General features: G+C 38.8%; 1 protein-coding gene across 3 annotated transcripts in view; it reads right to left on the bottom strand.

The window, feature by feature from the left end:
* Positions 1 to 22319, bottom strand: part of TLN2 (talin 2) — a 154137-nt gene that overhangs the window by 38032 nt on the left and 93786 nt on the right. For all 3 annotated transcript variants that reach the window (XM_030456686.1, XM_030456687.1, XM_030456688.1), the window contains 15 exons: positions 22050 to 22184; positions 20934 to 21062; positions 20198 to 20300; positions 17503 to 17711; positions 16639 to 16758; positions 14929 to 15126; positions 12771 to 12910; positions 9039 to 9132; positions 7792 to 7881; positions 6709 to 6831; positions 5330 to 5473; positions 4983 to 5144; positions 3722 to 3862; positions 2458 to 2639; positions 1217 to 1349 (listed from right to left, as the gene is read on the bottom strand). In XM_030456686.1, coding sequence (XP_030312546.1) covers positions 1217 to 1349; positions 2458 to 2639; positions 3722 to 3862; positions 4983 to 5144; positions 5330 to 5473; positions 6709 to 6831; positions 7792 to 7881; positions 9039 to 9132; positions 12771 to 12910; positions 14929 to 15126; positions 16639 to 16758; positions 17503 to 17711; positions 20198 to 20300; positions 20934 to 21062; positions 22050 to 22184 — 2103 coding nt within the window. The remainder of the gene's footprint in view (positions 1 to 1216; positions 1350 to 2457; positions 2640 to 3721; positions 3863 to 4982; positions 5145 to 5329; positions 5474 to 6708; positions 6832 to 7791; positions 7882 to 9038; positions 9133 to 12770; positions 12911 to 14928; positions 15127 to 16638; positions 16759 to 17502; positions 17712 to 20197; positions 20301 to 20933; positions 21063 to 22049; positions 22185 to 22319) is intronic.

The following is a 22319-nucleotide window of genomic DNA, read 5'->3' as shown; positions in this document are numbered from 1 at the left end:
GCACTCTCAGGAGTAGCTGTTCTTTCTTACTGCAGTGGGAAAAAAACCCTCCAACACTATTCTTGCCCCACCAAAGATTTAGTATTACTGCACAAACCAAAGAAAACCACAGGAGCTCTGATTTAACTATGAAGAAAACATTCTTCAAAGCAGACAATACAGTAAAAGAGCAAAAAGCTCTGGTGTAGACTTTGAAACTAGGAGAAGAAATTGTCTGAAAAAAAAAAAAAAAACACCATAAGAAAAGCATATTACTGGGCTTGTTGAGACATAAATACTGGCTTTTAATTCACAGGCACTTAATGTCTTGGCTGCCAGGGTTTAGCTCACTGTCATGAGAGGCAACAGAAAATAAATACTGTTTTTACACTTTGTTACATTCCTGTACTGCTTTATAAATAACTGCCATTTTCAGTAATGTTTACTTCAGTTCAACATGGTGTACAAGATAACTTAACAATTTAAGTAGAAAAAAATTAGCTGTGATCTATTTCCTGTAACTTCTTTTGTATGGTTTCATTTAGTCTGAGATGTTTCTAATATGCAGTGCTATAGGCCAAAGAAACCACTGAAACACACAAACAGATATGTAATTTCAGGAAGCAACACTACAAAAAGACACTAAATACTGAGCTTAGAATCTGAATATAAGTTGCTGACTGTAGGAAGTCTGGCATGATTGACCTTCCTCAAAGAGACAATGGCTGAAATAGGACAGTACTGGCTCTATGCTAACTGTGGGGGACAGAAGGGAGGCAAGGAAGGAAGCTTTTTTTAATGAGAAGATAGCATCAATTCCAGATTTCACTTATTGACAAAATAAACATTACAAAAAATTACTGACATTTCCATCTCTGGAATTGTAGTAACAGATGAGCTGCAGAAATATCCCAACTTGCACATGGCAAGGCATCAGAGAAACTATCTGTTGGTCATGTCAACACAGTAAGCTACAGCAATATGGAGGTGGTGGTTAGAAGTAACTACCTTCATCCCTACTTCTGTCTGGTGACCCTGGTATCTTTCCAGGAATGACAGACTCCAGCCAGTGTGTAATTTTGCCTAGAAAGATTCCAATAAGAACATAAATATACCTCCCCTCACTGGCAGATTGTGAAGGGTGCTCAGCTCCAACCTCCAAATGGGAAAAAAAAAAAAAAAAAAAAGGTAAATGCTGCCTCTTGACACTGCTTTGCTCTTGAGCTACCTCCCTTACCTCAACTGAGATGTCATCCCTGGTGGCCAGACTCTGGCTGACAGCTGCAAGGGATGCCTGCTCAATGTCTCTGATGCATCTGTTGATGCCATCAATGGAGAAATCACACTCTCGCTGGCCTGGGGCCTTGTCCCTGAAAGACAGAGCAATGAGCTGAGCATGATGGGCATGAGGCAGGCTCTGTCATCAATACACACAAGCATACTTCATTGCCTGATGACACAAAGCATGTGAGAGGAGAGCAAAGAGGGCAAAAGTTAGGTTTGTTCTTCTATCTGTTGGATTTTGATACACATACAGAGTTCTCCACACACTTCATACACACAGGGACATGTCTCTCAAAAACTGGGGCAGAAAAAAAATTGTTGCCTCAGAAGAAAAGTGCAAATTCAACCTCAGGATGGCCAGAGTGGCTCAATAACGAAGGTCAGCATTGAAATAAAACAGACACAATGGAAAAATATTCAGACTCCAACACAATACAGTTGACTGCCTCAGAAAAAAATTCCTTACATATTATGACATGAAGTTCTGGGTACCTTTTAGCAAAGGTTAGTTTCCAAGTACTTTGTCCTGACATGCAGTTTGCTATTGCAGTGTAAAGATAAGCAAAACTGTAAACACACTTTAAATTAAAATGGCATGAAAATAGTGACCTAATCACTATTAAGAGGTTAAGTACAGAACTATACTTTAAAATTTTCAATAGGAAGGGGACAGGTACATTTAGTCCAGAAAATAAAGAATATTCACGTCTTTCCACAGCATTCTTGAAACTTAAGTGAAAATACTACAGTAGAGAAGAGATAGCAAATGTAATTTACATGCTGTTTACATGTTACATGTTTACATATATGTTTACATGTTACTTAAAAAAATTAATGCTGTTTTTCAAGATCTGTATGTTGGTACATGATCTAGATGGAGACAATATCAGCTATATTTCTTTCACTCCGTGGCATTCTCTATTACTTTTAATTTTAACTGAATCAGAGGTGAAACCAAGGAAGGAGAACAGAACACAAACAACCCTCCCTGTGCTGCAGAGTGCTGCAGTCACCCACTGTGTGAACACCCAAATATAACTGTGTTTGTGGGGAGATATCATACAAAGAATAAATGATGGTCATTAGTAAAAAACACCACACTGCTAAAGACCACACTGTATTATTTCTAATGAACAGCACCTCAGTTATTACAGCTGAAATGAGGACACCAGGAAGTTACTGCAAAAGAAATACCTGATAGAGGTAATAAGACTCTTGATAGAATCCGAGACAGTATGAGAATGCCCAGCTAGTACAGACCACGTGGGAGGATCTTTTGGATTGATAGCCAGGGAACGTGCAGTTTTGATCAACAAAGATGAGCTCTCCAACATAGTTTTAGCTGAGACTAGGATTGGTTCCTGTGCTCGTGAGCCCTGTGGTCAGAAAGGTAAAGAACACGAAGAATGTTTAAATAATTATTAGAGCATGGCATTATCATTTCTCTTATCATACAATGACATTCATGGAGACTCAAAACAGAAATAGTAGTTAAATCAAAGTCCAACAGTTTCCTTAATAGCATAATTAAGAAACACTTCAGCTTAGAAAGGCACCACCCAGATCAGAAATAGGAGAAAACAGTGACACTTGTCTGATCATCGACCAGTGAAAATAAATTTGGTCACAAAACTTGCAAGATGTAAGCAAGTGCTTTTTCATGGAATGAGCTGGACTACAACACTGTGATTGGATCATCATTTCCATATCTATTTTATCGCCTGGTAAACCCAGATACACAGACACAGAAGGCAGGCTCAGATCCCAGTTACAGCCCACAACTTTAAGACTGCAACAGTTCCTGCATCATCTGATATTGCCAGTTGGAAGGGACACTGCCAAAACCATGAATGAGGAGTTGGAAAGTCAGGAACAAAAAATGAAGCTTCTACTTTGAAGCTTTTTTACAAAGCTTGAAGGATTTATTATTTTTTCCCCTGAAAGAAAGCCTTTGATCTTTACTTTAAACATACTCTGTTGCAGTTACAGTGGCTGAGGATGGATAACCCAGCAAAAAAAATACAAAAGCTCACAGAAAGTTTTTTTCCAAGAAAATTTGCTTCTTGTCCCTATGACTTCATTGTTGTTAGAAGGGAAAAACCCCAGCAACGTTCCTTTAATCCTTTTCAAAATTCATTAATTTCGATTTGTTAAAGCTGCTCAGTGAAAAAAGGGAAATTTATTACTTTATCACATGGAAGAATCCAGCTAACAAGACATGAGGATCATCTGCACTGTCTCACTTTACTAACAGGAGACTGGCAGCACTTGTGCCCTAACTAGTTTTATCCTCCTGGTGCAAACTCAAGGTCAGAAGGACAGCAGAATGCCCTACAGACACCCAGGAACACAGAGAGACATTTTGGGGTCAGGTCTTGACACTCACTTCCTCTCTCGCACCACAATTAATTCAACATTTTCAACTTACTGAGAGCAGAATTGCAATATCCCACCTTACCTCAGTGCTGATCTGTGCTGGTATGCTGACAAATTCTGGATTTGAAGCAAAGGCTGTCAGATTTTCCACAGCCTCTATCAAAGGAGCAGTAGCAATCCTGCACTTGTTGCGGTTCTCTTCAGAAAAATCACCATCCAGGGCCTGGAAATTAAATCACAACTGAGTTCTGTCTGAATGGGTTTCTTTGCAAAACTGAAGATGGTTTAATTTCTTCAATGGTTAAACTGTTGTACTTATAACAGGGGAAAATTCCTCCAGAAACAAGGCTGACACAAAAAATATGAACCCTTAAGCGTGTGTTTCTTTACTTAACTGGTTATTGACCCTTAACTTTGAACTACTGCGTTGCTTCAATTCTGAATAGAGGTTTTTCTGTCATGGCACTCTGATTACTCATATATTGTGCCCCAGGACCTCATGCTCCAAATGGTAGAAGAGACTAAACAGCTGGTTCTTTCCTGTAGATTAATTTTTTATTTTTTTTTTTTTTTTAGCAAACCAATAATTATTGCTCTCATTTTTACATGGGTCAACTTAAGCTTTTCCTAATCTCATGGAAACATTTCAATATGAAGGACCTTCTGTGTAAAGTAATAGAACCTTCCAGTCCTAAAAGTATTATTATTTTAAGAGACTTTCAGTAGCAAACCAGCTAATGACTTCCAGAAGGGTTTAGAATTGTGAGTGCTCTATGGCTTAACAAGTATTATTTCTGCCTGTATGAGGAAAAGCTATCTCCTGCCAAATTCTAGGCAGGTATCTGGAAAACAAAAGACTACTATTAAGAGGAGACTATTAAACAGCACCAATATAGCTGGCTTCTATTTGGTTCCTGGTACTTTTTATTTTTTCTCTCCTGTAATTACGGCAAAGCTGTCAGAAATACCTCCACAAGCCCCTGGATAATGAGCAATGTAACACCATTAAAAACCTTCACATTCAGTAGTTTTCAAATTATTCTCATGGGGCAAGCTTGTTAAGCACATTAATGCAGAGATGTCTCAGAACTGCATGGCCCAAGCTGCCTCTCCTCATACTGATAATTGCCCAGTTCTTTCCATCATAACATTAGCTCAGCCATACAACTGAGCATGTTCTGCCAGTTCAGATCTTCAAAAAAGTAATTAATGATTTCTTAAAATATACATATCACAGAGATTAAAAATATATTTCTTATTGTTCTGGTTCTGTCTCAGCAGAAAAAAACCCCACAACTACAAAACACAAAGCAGGAAGCACAAGTAAGCAGCAGCAAATGTACCTTGATAGTTTTAACCAGGTTAGCAGTGCTGTTTGCAACTTCCTTGGCAGACTGCACAAAGTGTCTCTTGGCAACAGGATTGGCCGTCTTTGATGAAGCAATGCGACAAGCATTGCATAAAGCAGAAGTATGTTTGGCCACAATTGTGGCAGCTGATAATACCTGTAAAAATAGATGGCACAAAACAACCAGACTGTCAAAGGAGCATGACAATTATTATAATATAGCTCTGCAAAGTTGCAGTTCAAAACTATGCAACAGTTTCCAACAAAAACTCCTTTGGTCACAAATAAAGTGAATTCCCATGTCCTAACAGTGATGGTCTCACCGCAGTTCTCTGGATTCACCTGTGATGGGCTGCTTGCTGGATCTACCAAATTCTGGCACGCCATCTGGATTGCTTGATTGGCTCTGGCAAACTGAATTGGGTCAACAAGACCCTGCTGACCAGCCTGACTGTTTGGATCCGAGATGCCAACCAGGTAAGCAGCCTAGAAATGCAGCAAGAAAGAAAACAATCCTAAGAAACAGTGCTAAGTCCATCCTAGCTTTCTGATACAGCTTGACATTTGTCATAGCACACAATAATTAGTTATTATCCATAAATCATAATGTAAGGTACTGTCCCCATCTTCTAAAAATAAAAAACCTCACAATGCTCTGAAATCAAGAAAACTTACTACTATTTAAGAAAACTGTCCACTGTTTAAGCACCTGATATCCCTGGAAATTCTACTTTTTGCTTGCAGTGGAAAGAGCATTAATGTTCACAAGCACCAGCAAATTATTAACTGGAGTAGACACAGTTGGAAGTCGTGAGGGTTTAGGGTTTTCATCAAGCCTGAGTAGAAAACCAACTCACAGCAAATGACTACTGCTGACTGAAGGGCTCCTCCAGTTGCTGGTCTCACTGCAGTTCAAGGTGTCTGATGGCCAGACAATTAAATAAGTTTCACACCTCTCTGAGGAGGAATTGTCTGAACTGTCATAACTGTATTTAAAGATTTCTTGACAAATTTCCACTACAAATAAAATTATGTCACCTTGCTATATCAGGAAGGCAATGCAGGATTAGATGTGCAGGGGATTAAGACCACATTGAGAAATTCTCTATTTGGGGAAATCAAGAAGCAGTTTTCAGATGCAGTGCATGATCCCCCACTAAAACCAACTCCTTCACTGAAGAGGCTTTATCAGCTTTTAAGAGTTCAGTCCCATTATAAGGGAACCCAAACGGTTCCAGACTCTCATGTGATGCAGTAGCTTAAGAATTTTGGTTATTCTGGAAGTACCTGTACAAATGAAACAATCTGCTTATAAATTTAGATGTTTGAAATTATTAGTGCTCCTTGGAAATTTATACAAACTAAATCCAACTTGATTCACTCATTTTAACTGTGACTGGCTTTTGTGTGCTTCTCTATGACATAACAGTTAACAGCGTGAGCCGCAAACATGACATCCCCTGCATCTGTGACACTGGATTTATCCTCAAAGTTTTCTTCTTGATGTCATTTCTTCTCTATAAAATATGCATGTTACTGCACTCTGCTGCTTCAGCAACATACAGCAGCACCTGGACAATTTTTGTGGAGCTACACACCTTGAAACGCAGTACCAGGTCACAATTTCTTTGGACACCATGACATGAATCTCAGAGTTACATACCTACACAGGCTTTCTAAAATACAAATATATACTTGCTTTACAGATTTCAGAAGCTTACCTGAGCTGCTGCCTCTGTGAGGCCACAGAGAGCCTTGGATGCAACTCCAACACATTCTCCAAAGACTAAAAGATCCCCAGTTTTCGCATTCTGGGAAATTCCCGCCATTGATTCTCCAAGAACCTCAGAAATAATAAAAAAAAAAAGTTACCTTCCCAATGTGCTTCCTTACTACTCAAAGGCAAGTGATTCCTGGCCTTGAGTCAGTTCTAGCCTGCAAACCTCTCAGACTTGGCTTGCAGAAACTTTAGCTAGTTAATGACCTCACTGAATTGGGCACATTGCTGTCTGTGGTGTAAGGGATAAGGCATGCAGATCAACTCCGTACTGACAGTGCTGAACCTAAACATTATGATAGCACAGATGACTGTGAGGATTCAAAATTAACCATAATTAATTTTGCTGTCATCCACTACTCATCACAGCTAGCCAGGTGCTAGGCAAATTTCACTGACTGCAGAACATGACAACCAATCCTAAAGCTGCTGTTAATACATCCCACATGTTCTTTGCCTCTAAAGTCCATTGAAATGAAGTTGCATCTAGTCTGCTGGAACCATCTGAATGTCAGATTAATTCCATCAAAAGTAAAGCTTCAAAGAAAGATATATAGCATGGTATGTTTAAAAATAACTTAATGATTTCACACAGATTTTGCGACGTGCTGAATATCTGGACTGTGCAGACACTTCTCTAAGCTGTTTTGCACAGAACAATACAAAGATATTCCATTGCCAAGCCTCCAATTTACACTTCTGGCTGCTCTAACAGAGCTGCAGTCAAAATAAATCTTGCAAGTATGACATGGTGTCTAATACATACAGCAGAAAGGGAAACTTCAACAGTATTGCATATCAGCCACTTAGTTAAAACTTCTTAGCAAGACAATAAGCTTTCTAAGTGACCAAAACCTGAAATTATCTGCAGAAGACCTACCTGAGATAGAGTTTTATCAAGGAACAAAGCACACATTTTACCTACAACCACTGCACAGTGTTTCTAACATGCTCGAGATCTATGTGGGAAGTTCTGATAATCAAAACACGCATTGCAATTGACACAGAAGTGGGAAAAGGAAATTACCTTGGAGTTTTCCATTACACCCTCAATACAATCAAAATACGAGAGGTCGCTCACAGGTTCATTGGGGTTATCCAGCATTCCCTTAACTGTCTGAAATAATGAAAGATACTCTTATTATTGAGAGACACTGAGATACTGAGATAAGAACATCTATCCTTCTCATATAACTGTAATCTTAAAACTATCTCTGGCAAGCAAAAAAACCTACACATTTGCTGAGGGCTCACGTATAGATGAGCATAATATACACGAAATGCAGTACATTATGCAGTACCTACACATTTGTGCACTAACTTGCAGCAGATTTGTAATGTGCTTTACCTTGTGTTTGTGGTGAGGGATTTCTGGTCAGTAAGTGACGCTTGGCTGACAGGAGGTAAATTGTTTTTTTGTTAATTGTTAACAGCTTAGGCACATGTTTTCAGAACTATTTTAAATACACTTCTGTGCTCAAGAAGCTAAGAATTCAGAAATACAAGGTAGCTCCTAGGCAACATTCTATCAATATTTTGGAATTATGACCATGGACTTGCACATTACAAATGCTTACAATATCATGGAACGCACTGCAAATGACCTTCGTATCTTTTTGATAGCAAAGAACTGAAATAAAAAGGTTGGTGTTTTGTTTTCTACACAGGTCATCCTTTTGATGCAAATCAACATTTAGTTTAATTAAAAAGATGCTGTTTAGTACTATTATAAGCAGTTGTCTATACTTATCAAGCTATACTTATCTACATTTCACACAAGCCAGAACGTAACTAGCAAAAACTTGTATTAACATACATGTCATATCAGCCTGTGTCAAAGCAGTAACAAGGCATCAAAAACCTACAGTACAAAGTGACAGTCAGAAATAGGGTAAAAGATGGTAAATATCCTAAAATGTGGGATGTCACTACGTACATCCTATAGGTAGAAAAATCAAGATACCACAGCTCCCTCCAGTGCATTGCTTGAGTGCCCATCTCATCATGATTCTTACTTAATTCACTGTAAGTATCAACAATAAGGACCAGACTTTACCTTTTGAGGGGTAGGGAAGTGGAGATGGGGTCAGGACAGCAAGTTTCGTTCTGGCCAAAACTACATGTTCATGGAGGTTCTATGCTTACCTGGTATGATATTAATACCCCTGCCACATATATCCAGTGATAAGACACTGACAGCAGCTAATCAGACAAAGAAAACCAAACATTTGGGGCCCTTTTTTATTCATAAGAACTTCTGAAATGTAGTAATACCTCCAGTTCTCTGAGTGCATTATCACATTCCTTCTGCCCAGGAGCTTGCTGGGTGCACAGCGTGATGAGCTGGTTTATACTCTCAGTCACAGCTCTAGGGAAAGTAAAAGAAAAGGTATATTCTAAAGTTAGACTATTCATCTTCTTGGAATTTTTGTTTAACTGTACACGGTATAAAGATTTAAAACTTTGATGTTCTATTACATTTTTTCTTTTCAGAATTTGGAGATTAACTGTATGTTTAACAGTTCACCTACAGACCTCTTCTTTAACAAGCTTCATAGGAGCAAAAACATTCTCACTATAGAATTTGAAAAACTACACATCTGAAAATCTGTTCCCTCAGTCCAAATAACTAAGAAGTTAGTCCAGAAGAATTGGAAGCTTCATACCTGTGGCAAGGTTTTGGCTGTGGGGGTGGCCTCTGTGAGAGGAGGAGGAGGCCCAGAGGTGCCCCATGCTGGGCACAGCTGGTTCCATAAGGCTCCAAGAGAGCCATGGCAGGACACAGCTGTGCCCAGCAGCCAACCTGGGGGCACCTCTGGGAAGACAAAGAAAAAAATCACATGGCAGTGAGCCAGGGACAACCCACCACAGTAGCACAGTCACATAAGTTAGCTGCTAAAGGTTATTTTAGGGTGTTCATAGGTCTGATATTAAAACTGACTCATTCTCCAACTAGCACCCCAGAAATCCTACAAGACACAGAAACAATTGGCCAGGATGTCAAAAAATGTTTGTATGAAGTCATATGATACACCTTTTGCTAACAAAGTCTTGTGTCTTGTCTAACATAGTGACATACACATAAACCTGTTATGTATTTCTGTAGGCTATCAAGCTAGTTTTGCTTTTCAAATCATTGATATTCTGAGTCAACATGCATCAGCTCCCTTAGGTTTAAATCCACAGACAACAATGCTTTGCATTACTCTTCTACAGAAGTTCATAGCTGTGCTCTTGAACCTGACACACCTTGAACACGATTGTGCTGAATCTGACAAAATCTGATCACTGTTTCTGTTTCTGATGAAGGCTCTGATATTAAACAAAATGCATTCTAACCACATTCATTTTAGAGCAATGATTAACCACCCAGAAAAGCTGCTTTGTAGGAGGGGAAGTAGAAGTCTGCCACTTGTTATTGATCAAAGATAATTTTTTATAGTTAGGCATTTTGTCAACTATTTTTAAAAACCTGGTTTGTACTGTGACATTATAGTGGAATGCAAGATTTTTGTGGTTTTCTCATGGAAAAATAGAAAATCATGGAGCATGGAGAATACGACTCAATCTCTGCATGGAATCAGCATTTTTTCGTCTTTAAGAAAACCAGCACTGGTTAACATGATTTGTAACATCAATAAAATTTAGCAAGATGGATGCTATCATGTTGTTGAAAAGCAAACAAGATGTGCTTTTTATGTATACATGAGGATTTATGTTTCATTTCAGGGCAAAACCAATGGAAATTAATGAATGCATTTGGGAAACAGAGTCCTTTTCAGTAGCTTTGGTGTGCTTGTTTGGTTTTTCACTTTAACTAATCATTGATACTCTTCCAGTTAAGGTGTGGTTGTGTATACATAAACATTTTTACAATTACCTGTCTGTGAAAAAGAACATGCATGGCTGCACCAACATAACATCAATACAAATTGATCCTCAGCCTCCTGAACATCAATGATTTGTAAGCATCAGAAAAATGTCATTGCACAAAGACATATGTATAGATATCAAACTGGAAGGTTCTGTTCACTCCCGGAGAAAATTCATGCAAAAATATCTTCCCTGCTGTTCACTTTCATTTCAGAGCAACAATGCATGTTGACTCAGAGAGTATTTGAGATTATAGAAAAAAACCCAAGCTTAATAACAGACTGAAATGGTTAGCTTTGTAGAGGATGCAGTGTGGTCTCATGAATATCATTACTACACACCAGATACCTGTAACTCAGGAGTACACCCAATGTACACACATTACTTTTAAGATTATTTGGAAACAGTAAAGCCAGGAAGATGGCCCCTCAAACACTAACCCAACAGTGGAAGAGAACCAATGAAATTCTAAAAGCCGTATTTGTTTTCATCAGATAAGCACATCAATACTTGGATCCTACAGGGAACTTGACTACTGTTGCAGTCTTATGAGGCTGTCAGAGGAATTAAAGAAAAATGCCTCCACAACAATGCCAAAGCTACTGAAAAAAGTGGAGTGTACATTGCAGTTGGAACAATGGGGGAAGAAAGGAAAGAAAACACAAGATTAATCACAGTACTGTGGAAGAGAGAAAAATAAGAACAGCCACCTTACACACAAAGAAGCAAAGGGAACTATGCTTCTTTTTTCATTTTCATTAGAAGAAAGGAAGTAAAAATACTTGACCATGACCATATCAGAGCAAAGAAAGAGAACATAACCCTGACAAGGTTGTCACAAGCAGCAATAGAGGGATTTTTAGAGGGAATAAATAGAGGTAATGTAATAGAGGGAATTACATGCTTCTACAGAGTGAATATCAGTCTGGCAGAAACTGACAGCTAACTGGGCTTCACTGGGGTCACCAAGTTCCTCCACACCAAACAGCAAGGTTCCAAGCCTAAAGCAGAAGTCTGTAGCAGTCTGATGTTGCAGCAGTAACAAAAGTTCACATAATGCCTTCATTTTTAAGCAGTGTGCCTTTGATTACCTACAATTTTCCTAGAAGCTATTTATCCTGGTAAATATCAGATTTTTATTTTCTTTTTTTTTTAAAAAAAATTGACAAATAGAAGTAATGCTACTTCTTTAAGAAGTTCTTTAATAAAGAACTGTATTCTTTTAATAAAAAAAGTTATTGCTATTTGAAAGGGATGACTCCAAGGTTGAAGGCTAATATCAACTACATTATTCCCAAGGAAGTAATCGTCACTTAGTCTCTAGGGTAATCTTTGTGGTTACAAACATTTTGCAAGACAGTAAGTCACATCCACATGATCTCAGACGTTTATCTCATTTATTGTTGATATTTCTGGGTGTGATGTCTACCAGGCCTTCAGCAGTCCCTTTCAGATTTTGATATTTTAACGTTCCATTTACAAACTTAAGTAAATGAATAAAAAGTAATTTGAAAAAAAAACGTGAAAAGGATTTGATAAAGTGGAGAGGAAACTATCCAGTTAGACACTGAAATGCAGTGGTGGTTTTTCACATAAACACTGAGCACCTTGACTGATTAATAGGGCCCACAAGACAAAATTCAGGGCAGAGCTGACACAATACTTAATGTTAGGCTATCTTTCAGCAAACAAACATTGCATCTATCCCTGTCAGGTGTTATTAATCACACACACACATCACACTGTTAATGACAGCCACAACATGATTTTTAAGCCCATTCAATAGATGGAACACTTAAATTTCTTTTCTTTGTTGAGATGCATACTGTGTAGGTAGTGCCTTACAGAACATAGATAGTAAAAAAAAAAAACCAGTAGGCAAAACAGACCAGTCCATCTAAAACCCAGGCCAGGTCTTCAACTGCTGGTTCTTATTTCCATCAAGGCTACCAAGTTATGCCAGTAAACTTGGTCCAAAATAAGCAGTTTTCCTCCAGCCTACTTTCATTTAAGCAGAACTGCAGGTTCCAACCACTCAGTTGTCAACAGCAGAAGAGTATATGAACACATTATAAATATCAGAGAGAAAAGGAAATACCTTAGGAAAACCTGAAGCAACCACCACATCCTTACCTTGCTGCTGCTGCTAAGAGGTTCTTGGCATTAGGAGCTCCGGGATCAACAGACAGAGACTTGGCAGCCAGTAACAGCTTGCTGGAAGCCATAGAGATGCTCTTGAGATTACCTATGACTTGAATCTGGTCCTCTTTAGTCTGGAAAGCCACAGCAGCATAACATTAAGTGCAGGGTTTTCAATAAAGCAAGTGTGCTAAAGCCACATTTGGAAACTCAGTTTGTTCATTCATCTGAAACCACTGACAGGCAGGGGACAACAGTCTGGAGAAGAACATGGACCAAAACCTCTGTTCACCTCTGTTCACCCAGACAGGTACCTCCAGCTTCACTTACATAACAGAGAAAGAAGCCCATGCACCAAATAGCTTGGTTTCTAACAATGGCAGTATTCACAAATGAGCACTGGAGAAACTTTACTACTTGTTGAACAATGCTTTTGTTGTCAAGACCTTCATGTGTCTCTGCCTGGCACAGCTGATCTACATTATCCAGTGTACACTCTCTGTATGCCAGCATTCTCTGTGTAACCCAGAGGGTTTCTAGCATCTCACTGGGATTACTCACACAAAAAGATGCTGCAGAAAGGCCTCTATCCCAAGAAAATATGTTTCTATAAGCTTGCTTGATAAACAGTCTGACTTGGACGTGGCATTACTTATTTGAGTCATTGCTTGAAAAGGTCAACCTGCATATATATACAGTTAAAGGAAAGTACTGCATTATCACTGCCAATAGCTGTAACTAAGATTCTTCTGTCAGTGATAACAGAAGTGAAGCCATTCTTTATAACAGTCTGTTCTGGGTTTTATATAAAGAGATGGCATATTACTCACTCATTGTGAAAGCTCTTACTCTATATTTACATGCTTCTTCCTCCCTATCGCAACATTTTGCCGGGCATCCAAAATACCTGATATGGCTTCTGTTCAGGCCAAATAACTAGCCACAGACAGAAGACATTCTATTTTGAAAGCTCAAAATCTTATCATTCCCAATGTCAGCAGGATAAGCAAATCTGCAAGGGCCACAAGTTCATCAGCAGCTGGAAAACTTTTTCAGTAGCTATTTGCAGCATCATTTCTAGCTTTGCCTTCCTTGAATTGCCTCAAGGACAACATTCTAGAAGTCAATGAGGCTCATGTCTAAGATATACAGGTACCTAACTCCTACCCAGTTTTGGAGAATCAGTAGATTCTTGGTGCCTAACTCACTTCATGGATCTAGAAACTGAACTATAAAGTTTTCATGGAAACTCAACAGTATTGCTGAGCTCTCTACTCAGCTCTATCTAGAAACCATCTGCTCTACAGAGACACTTCATCAATGACTTCAAAGACTTAACCACACACAAGACTTCCTGGCTACTTTTCTTTTGGCAATCACTTCTTAGGTTTGCAAGTTTCTCCTCCTAGCTAGGGCAGAATAGTCTGCAGATTGTTTTTTTCTGCAAGCCCTCCTAGCTCTCCTTTGATTTTCCTATGCTGAGAGTTGTTATGCTCAGTCATCTCCAAATGACCAATTAGTGTAATTCAGTACATCTAAACTTAGTAAGATAAAACAAAGGAAATATCTCCAGCTTCAACTGAGTACCTAGACTACTAGGAATAAGCCAGGTACTATGTGACATCATTCCTGATTGTCACTGAGTTCATCAGAGCAGAACTCTTGCAGATTTTCAATCATTAAACAAAAGTCCAAGTGCTTGCTTGCCAGCCCTCTTCAAATGCTTGCTCCACTCTGCAGCAGGGCCACAGAGGCACAGACTGAAGTGTAACACTAAGTGTGGATTTTAAATGCACCTTTTCCTCCCTCTACTTAAAGCATTTGAAAATAAGCTAAGAAAGGTGCATCTTTGTACCCTGAGATATACAGCTCAAGCTGTTTACCAGCCTAAAATTAGACAGAGAAGTACAAAGTTGTATTTCCGACTGGGCACAGGAGTAAGTACAACTATCCTGCATAACAGAAATACTGAATTAACTTCACTGCAGATAACCAATTACAGATGACTGCTTAGGAACAAACTGAACTTGTCATATTTGGATAGGCTCACATTAGTACATTGTGCTGTGCTAATAAATAACCAAGATATTGCACTGCAAGATATTAGGCCTAAGATAACCCATGGTCCCAGATAGCAAGGTGAAAAACTTACTTGTGCTTGGCCAGCCATTTCAATACCAGCATCAAGAAATTCATCAAAATCATCACTGAATTTTCCAGAGGCTGCAGCCAGTTCCCCACTTTGGCCCCGTGTAGCATGGACAACTTCTCCTGCTGACTGATTCAGGTCTGCTGCTGCCTGGTTCAGTTCACTCTGAGCTTCTTGAAATGATTTAGAACTCGCAGGCAGCTGTAAGAGATCAAGTGCTCTATCTTATTGTCTGCCACGTCACCCCAGCCCATCATGTCTGGAAAGTTTGTGACATTCAGCAACTCAAAAGCACTAAATGCAACACAGTAGTGAGCTTCACATACAAGCTAGAATGGAGTAGTGCAACTGGACTGGTAGTGATTCAGTTCTGAACCCAGAACAGTCCAACAATGGGACAGCTGTCAAACAGTAATCTATACGTGGACCTTTAGTCTCGCAGTTTCTTTCAAGAGACAGACAAGTACATCAGCCTTGCAAGGGACATAAGTGATGATAGCTGTTTTACAGTTCAATTAAGAAATTTGAGGTGATGAACACAGTAGCAAAAATTGAAAATTTGTCTCTATGTTTGGAAAATTTTTGTCTCTAAGTCATCATTCCCTTCCACAAAGTTTTACAGAACACCACACAAGTATTAACAAGCTCTTCACTATTACTCTAGGCTCCTGACCCTTTTTTACCAAAAGGCCAATCCCAATGCAAACTGATCAATATACAATTCCTCTTTCGTTTGCGGGGTAGCAGGATCACTGGTAGGTACAGAAAAAAAGCTGTCTGAATCGCAACTTAGCAGCAAATTACCAGTGCACTTAGGGTTAGGTTTTTTTACATGGATGCAGCTAAACAGAAAAAGAACAATTCTTCTTGCACAAAACATTTTACTTGACAGACTGTGGGCCCCTCAGTTCAGGAAGGATATCAAGGTCCTGGAGCAGGTCCAAAGGAGGCAACTGGGCTGGTGAAGGGACTCGAGCACAGATCCTATGAGGAGAGGCTGAGGGAGCTGGGGCTGTTCAGCCTGGAGAAGATGAGGCTCAGGAGACCTCATCCCTCCCTGAAAGGAGGTTGTAGCCAGGTGGGGGTTGGGCTCTTTACCCAGGCAACTCTCAGCAAGACAAGAGGGCACAAGAGGTCTTAAGTTGTGCCGGGGGAGGTTTAGGTTGGACATCAGAATTTCTTTACTGAGAGGGTGATCAAGCATTGGAATGGGCTGCCCAGGGAAGTAGTGGATTCTCCATCCCTGCAGATATTTAAAAAGAGACTGGATGTGGCACTCAGCGCCATGGACTGGGAACTGCAGCAGTAGTGGATCAAGGGTTGGACTTGATGATCTCTGAGGTCCCTTCCAACCCAGCCAATTCTATGATTCTATGAATGCTCCTTAAACCAAACTGATCATGTCTGAGTGGGAAATGGATCATATTTTTTTATTTTCATATTCTTTAACATTTTAGGTTGCACTTGGTGTTTTCAAAAAAAAACCAAAACCAAACTAACAGTGATCTATGACAACAATTTGAATATTGCTTTCACAAGCCACAAACATATTTTACCTTTCCCATAAACCAGGACTAGAATAGCATTTCATAAACTTAAACAAAACTCATGAAATACACTTAGGGCACATTTACCAATAATAATTGGACACATAGGGAACCCAGATCTGCTTTTCAGTTCTCTGAAATTTGTTTCTAAGTTAAGACACCTCACCGAATCAACAAGGAGCTTCTTGCTAGATTCCCCAATGCTTTTCAAGGCCACATCCACATCCTTTTGTCCAGGCAGACAATTCACACAGTTATTCAAGGAGTGAGACACTGCTTTTGCCACCTGCAACACATTAAGTAAACACATGCACACTGAGAAAGAATTAGGTGGTCATTTATCTAATAGGAGCATTTAAATATAGACAGCAATTCCTACATTCTGACTCATAACAAGACCATTTTTGAGGCTTGTGACTTTCTTTGTTCTCTCACCTATAGCCTAGCAGTCATTATTTATGCTCACCCATTTGACAGGATAATGTTGCAGCTGCTTCTGGCACCTGGGATAAAGGCTGCAGCACTGCAGATAATGGAATGCCTCTGAAGTTAACCATATACTAATCACTGAAAGCCTATGCATGCTCTTTTTTTCAGATAAATTCCTGATTAAAACAAATGTTTCCTCAGAAGAAGTTGTTTAAAATACAATCCAGTTACAGAACTTTTGAGACCAGTTCAAAAGCAGTGGTGCTACACGTAGAAAATGCACATTTGCTTTTTGCAAATAACATTAAAACAAATCCTTCATTTGATAATAATCAGTGTAACAGTTACTTCATTTTTGCAGTCAAGCAAAAAAAAATACTCAAATATGTTTTGGGTAAAAGGACTAAACTGATTTTGTATAAGTTTATATTTCTGCATTGTTTAATACAGGTTACTATCTGGGACTTGCTGGAAGAAACAGAAAGCTGACAAACCTTGCAGCCTTGATTTTCTGTTGTTCTCTCTCATTACTTAATGCTAAATTTCAAGTAATTTCACTGTTTTTTTGATAATGCAAGTAGCTGCTCAAGTCACAACTTACCTGGGCTAACCTCTGCTGACTGTCTGCATCCCCTGGTGCAGCCAGGGCCTGCTTGGCCTCCTGGATCAGCATGGCAGAGCCTTCCATCACATCCCTTGCTGAATCCAACATGGCATGTGTTGCCACAGGGTCACTCGTGGATGCTGCAACCCCTCGTGCTGCCTGAGCCAAAGTCTTCAAAGCCTGAGCAGTTTCTCTGGCAGCAATTCCTAAGGTCAGATTTAATCAAGGACTCTATTGGTACCCATCTAAAGATCATCTTTGTATTTTATGACAGATAAATTTGGAGGTAATAATCCCACAGCCAAGCAATACTACAAATGCAGTTGAAAAGAAAATCTTCAAACATGAACACATTTGAAAATCACAGTATGACTTGCCTAGAAAAATACCTATACTGAAGCTGTACAATAAATATTATACCCTGAAGATCACAGTATAAGCACAGTTCTATATAAGGGACTAAATCTTAGTAAAGCACTGAAAACAAACAAAATTCTAAAACCTGAAAATGAGAAAAAAACACCTACTCCAAACTATAGGGTAAAGTAATTGTCTGCAAGAATGGTGTAATTTCAGAACCACAGCATCTCTGATCCATGTTAAAATGCAACTTTGGATTTTTTAGAGAATAAATGCTGCAATACATTAAGGGCAAGTTACTTAAAAAGATTAGAAAATATCTTCAGGGAAGACAGAACTTGATATAACCTCACTGTGAGAATAAGCCCATGAAAATAATCAAGTCACAGAGAGGATGGCATGAGATTCTGTGGTCTGTCTGGCCAACATTATAGGACATACATCAGCTCTAAAGCTAAGATGTACAACTGTATGAATAATGGTCCTATTATTCTATTTTTGAAATTTAATTCAGCCCTTAATGAAAACCAATATAAAACAGTCTTCTAAAAGACCTTAATAAGCACATCGTCCAGTTAATAACGTAAGTAATTAATTTGCATGGTGTATTTTGAATGATAATGTTAAAATTATGCAATTCCTACCAAAAGAAAGCTACAGAGAACATTCATATTTGACATACATGAGCTCTTGGTTACCCATATTTTGGCATTAAAAATTATGAGAACATTGCAATATCCCTACTGGAAATGTTTAAAAAGCTGGGACATCAAACCAAATACAACTCCCCAGGCACTTACATAAGTGTTTTAGCACCAGTGCTTTTAAAAATTTTTTCTCCTAATCAACTGAGTATTTTTTTTAAGCCCAGAAACTTTAGATCACAAAAGGCAAGTGATATTCTATATCAAAGTAAAGCCAAGCTAGGCATGGAAACAGTACTGCCTGCACTGCAGTTAAACCCTTCTACTTGACAAACCCTAGAAAGCTTTTCACATTTTCAGGAAAAAAAGACTTCATGAAATACCCACACAGTTTTTTCCTTTAATTATAGTACCTCTATGCATCTTTAAAGTTTGACTTAATTTATCACAGCACCACAAAATAAAAAGGTCGGATTGTTTGCTTTTAGTTTGGTGCTGCTTTCATCCTCTACAATGACTTTCAGTACAAAGTGAAAAGAAACTTGTTTTGACAGTTGCAGACAAGAGGGACTTATTAAATAGTGAATATAAGCTGTAAAGAATTTTTATCATGGGGAAACAGAAGAATATCATAATACCTACAAACACTCAGGGCTTGCTTGAGCACATAATGGGTTTTGCATAACAAGATAATATGCAAGAGAAAAGAGTTTTATGAGCTTTGAAAAGGAACTCATTACTTTGTAGGATTTCCCAACCAAAGAGCTCCTACAGCTTGATATTGAGAGCTAACAGATTAACTCGTTAGATATCAGCTGGCAAATACCTGCATTCCTTCACCAGATACTCTGTGCTAACTTCTGCATAACTATGTGATAGAAACACAAGTCATCTTAATTCAACTATACCTGCTTGAAATTAAAGCAACAAAGTTATGTAGCCCTGATGCAATTATATACATTGAAGTGGTAATTGCCATAATGGATTATATCAGTAATATTAAAACAAATCCTACAGTAGCATCTGCATCAAGAGTTTTCATTTCTTTCAGAAATAAGGAGATCAAACATTTTACAATCTAGGAGGAAACCTTTTTTCCCTCCCTGCAAGGAGCATATTCTTAAGACGCTTTGGGTTTCTAAACAAGTAACAAAAACAACCTCTGGAATCTGTGTGCCCACATTCCCTGTTGACTTTAACTCAAATTGTAATCAATGAGTCAGAGACACAGCCTGCATTATACATGCAAACTGGTAACATTTAGTAAGAGATGTTTAAACATCACCAAGCTATCCCAAGTATCTTTGCATCCTGTGCTTCAAAAAACAACCAAAGACTCTTTTAACCTTCTGAAAGGACACAGCAACATTTGCAGTGGCACTGATCTTTAAACTGCATCACATTTTAGTTCTGTCCTTCTGAGTTTCAGTGGCATATTATTTACAAAAACAACAGATGTCTCAACCTGTTCTGATTACATACAGACACACAGCAGACTGCAATGCTATTCTTTTATGAAGCCCCCTGCTCACACTAGCAATTGCTACTAACCTGCCACAATTCACTATCAGAATAAAAACAAGACACCAAAAAAGCAGTAATTTGAGTAGTCTGTTACAGGAAAAGCTTCTATTAACTATTTTACAGAAAGCAGAGGTTTTGCAGAGACATTATGAATCAAACACTACCTGTGTAGTGCTGGTTGCCTTGAGCAGCACAAGTTAACAACTGGGCCATTGATGAACCAACTGCTTTGGAGGTACTTCCCAGGTCCTGAGCGCATTTCTCAAGCTGTGTAAAATTGCAAAGGACAAAATTGTTTGTTTAAGCTCAACTAAAACAAAGTATTTTTTCAAGTAATACTAAAAACTTCCTCATTCCACTAAATCCAAGCTTTTACCTCAGCTACTGTACATGCAGTTTCTCTGACACCTGACTAGCACACTTTCCCTGTGCAGGATGAATATAATAATAAGCTAAAATATTAAGTAATACAAAAACCGAAATATTTTATAATCAACAAAGGATATCACTACCTTCATATGAGAATAAGGAAGTTTTTGCCAAATAAAAAAAGTTTACTTTCTAAGCCTACCAGTCCAGTAGTCTTAGTTGAGTTCTCACCTTTGTCACTGTTGAAAACAAATTCCTTCTGACAAAAAAAGGCTGAAACATTGCTGCTACCAAACTATAATTTGCTATATCAAGAAGGCTCTACAGTCCTGTGAGTAATTCTGCTACAGAACATGGTTCTGGTATAGTAGGAATATATATATATTTTCTTTTTAAGAGAATTAGTGCAAAATCCTATCAGTACCATCACTGTCCAAAGCCACACTACTCATTTTGCCTCCAGTACTTAAAATTTTTAACAGCTAACTTTGTTTGTTTGTTTTTAAATGAAGAACATCCTTCCTCAATTACAGTTTCTCCTGGGAGAGGTTTTAACTGTCCATCCACAGCTGCCATTTTCGCATCTTGTAGTTCATTTTTGAGTGTCTGCACTGTATTCAAAGCTGAATCGATTTCCATTGGGCCACATGCTTCATGAGCCTGGAAAAAAGTCAGATCAATATCACTGTTAGCAGCTGCAAGCCACTATGAGAAATAGTAAATGATTCAGATATAATCTTCCCCTCCCAAATTACTGCTTTCATGATGTTAGAGGCCACTGTGGGCACTTTGGGGGTTACACATCATTGATTGCAAACTCCTGCACAATATTAGCTTGTGACCAGAATAACACACTTAAGAGCCACCAGGGGAATGAGAGGCAAGTAACTTGTGTATACATATTTTCACACCAGGTAGTCCAGGTACCGAGACAACAACTCCTGCAGCAGGGACTTTATCTTTGAGAAAGTGCCTTTGTGACAAGTCACACTGAACCTTCTGATGTGGCAGCTCATAATTACCAGTACCTGCAGTGGACATTTGAAAATAAGTTCAGCCATCTACATGCTACAATCTTGGATTTTTGAGCTGCAATGTACACATACAGAAAAAGGCAAACACTGATTTTTTTTTTTTTTTAATTTTTAATTTTTTTTAACCCAGATATAGTTTAGAAATCTCTTCATGGAACACAGATAACCTCTGCTTTCCTGAATTTTAGATATAATAGCATCAGTTCACAGTCAAAACACTGACCAGAACAGCACTGTATCTGGGTTCTCCCCACTTTGGCAGGTGCACAATATTAGACTTGCTTTTCCCTGCTCTCCTTCAGATGTAAGAGCAGCTCTGAGCATTGCCACTGCTCTGTGTATACCCTCTTCCTGCCTTTCTGCCGTTCTGATACAGAAAGGATATCACAAGCTTTTCAGTTTTCTTGCCACTTCTCCCTCCCATTTCTATTAGGACACAGAAGCCTCCTGGGAGTCTTAAGCAAACTGTGCTCAAAAAGCAACACTGAGAACTGAGCATGGCTTGAGCATGAGCCATTCCCTTTGGGAAGACACAGTGGGCCAAGCAGGAGAAAGCCTGTGACCACCATCCGAGCCATAATGCTTTAGCTGAATAAAACCTGTCTTCACCCACCTTCTGGGAGGCAGTTCGTAGCTCAGCTAAGCTGGTAGCAAGATTCTTTGCACACTGACTCAGCTGCATGGCTGCTGCTTGATCAGTCACAGTGGGGACTGCAGCTTTAGCAGATGCCACCATTTTGCTTCCAGGCTGTTCAAAGAAGAGTAGCAAACAAAATTACTTTTACTATCTCATTTTCTTTAAAGCAGGTTTAGGATTCAAGAGACAAAAATTCCTACTCCATTCACACACTCCTGAGGGTTCTAGATTTTCTGTAGTGACCAT

The sequence above is a fragment of the Calypte anna genome, chromosome 10 (assembly GCF_003957555.1).
Source record: "Calypte anna isolate BGI_N300 chromosome 10, bCalAnn1_v1.p, whole genome shotgun sequence".
NCBI classification, from domain to species: domain Eukaryota; kingdom Metazoa; phylum Chordata; class Aves; order Apodiformes; family Trochilidae; genus Calypte; species Calypte anna.
This window is presented reverse-complemented; position numbering and strand designations above follow the sequence as displayed.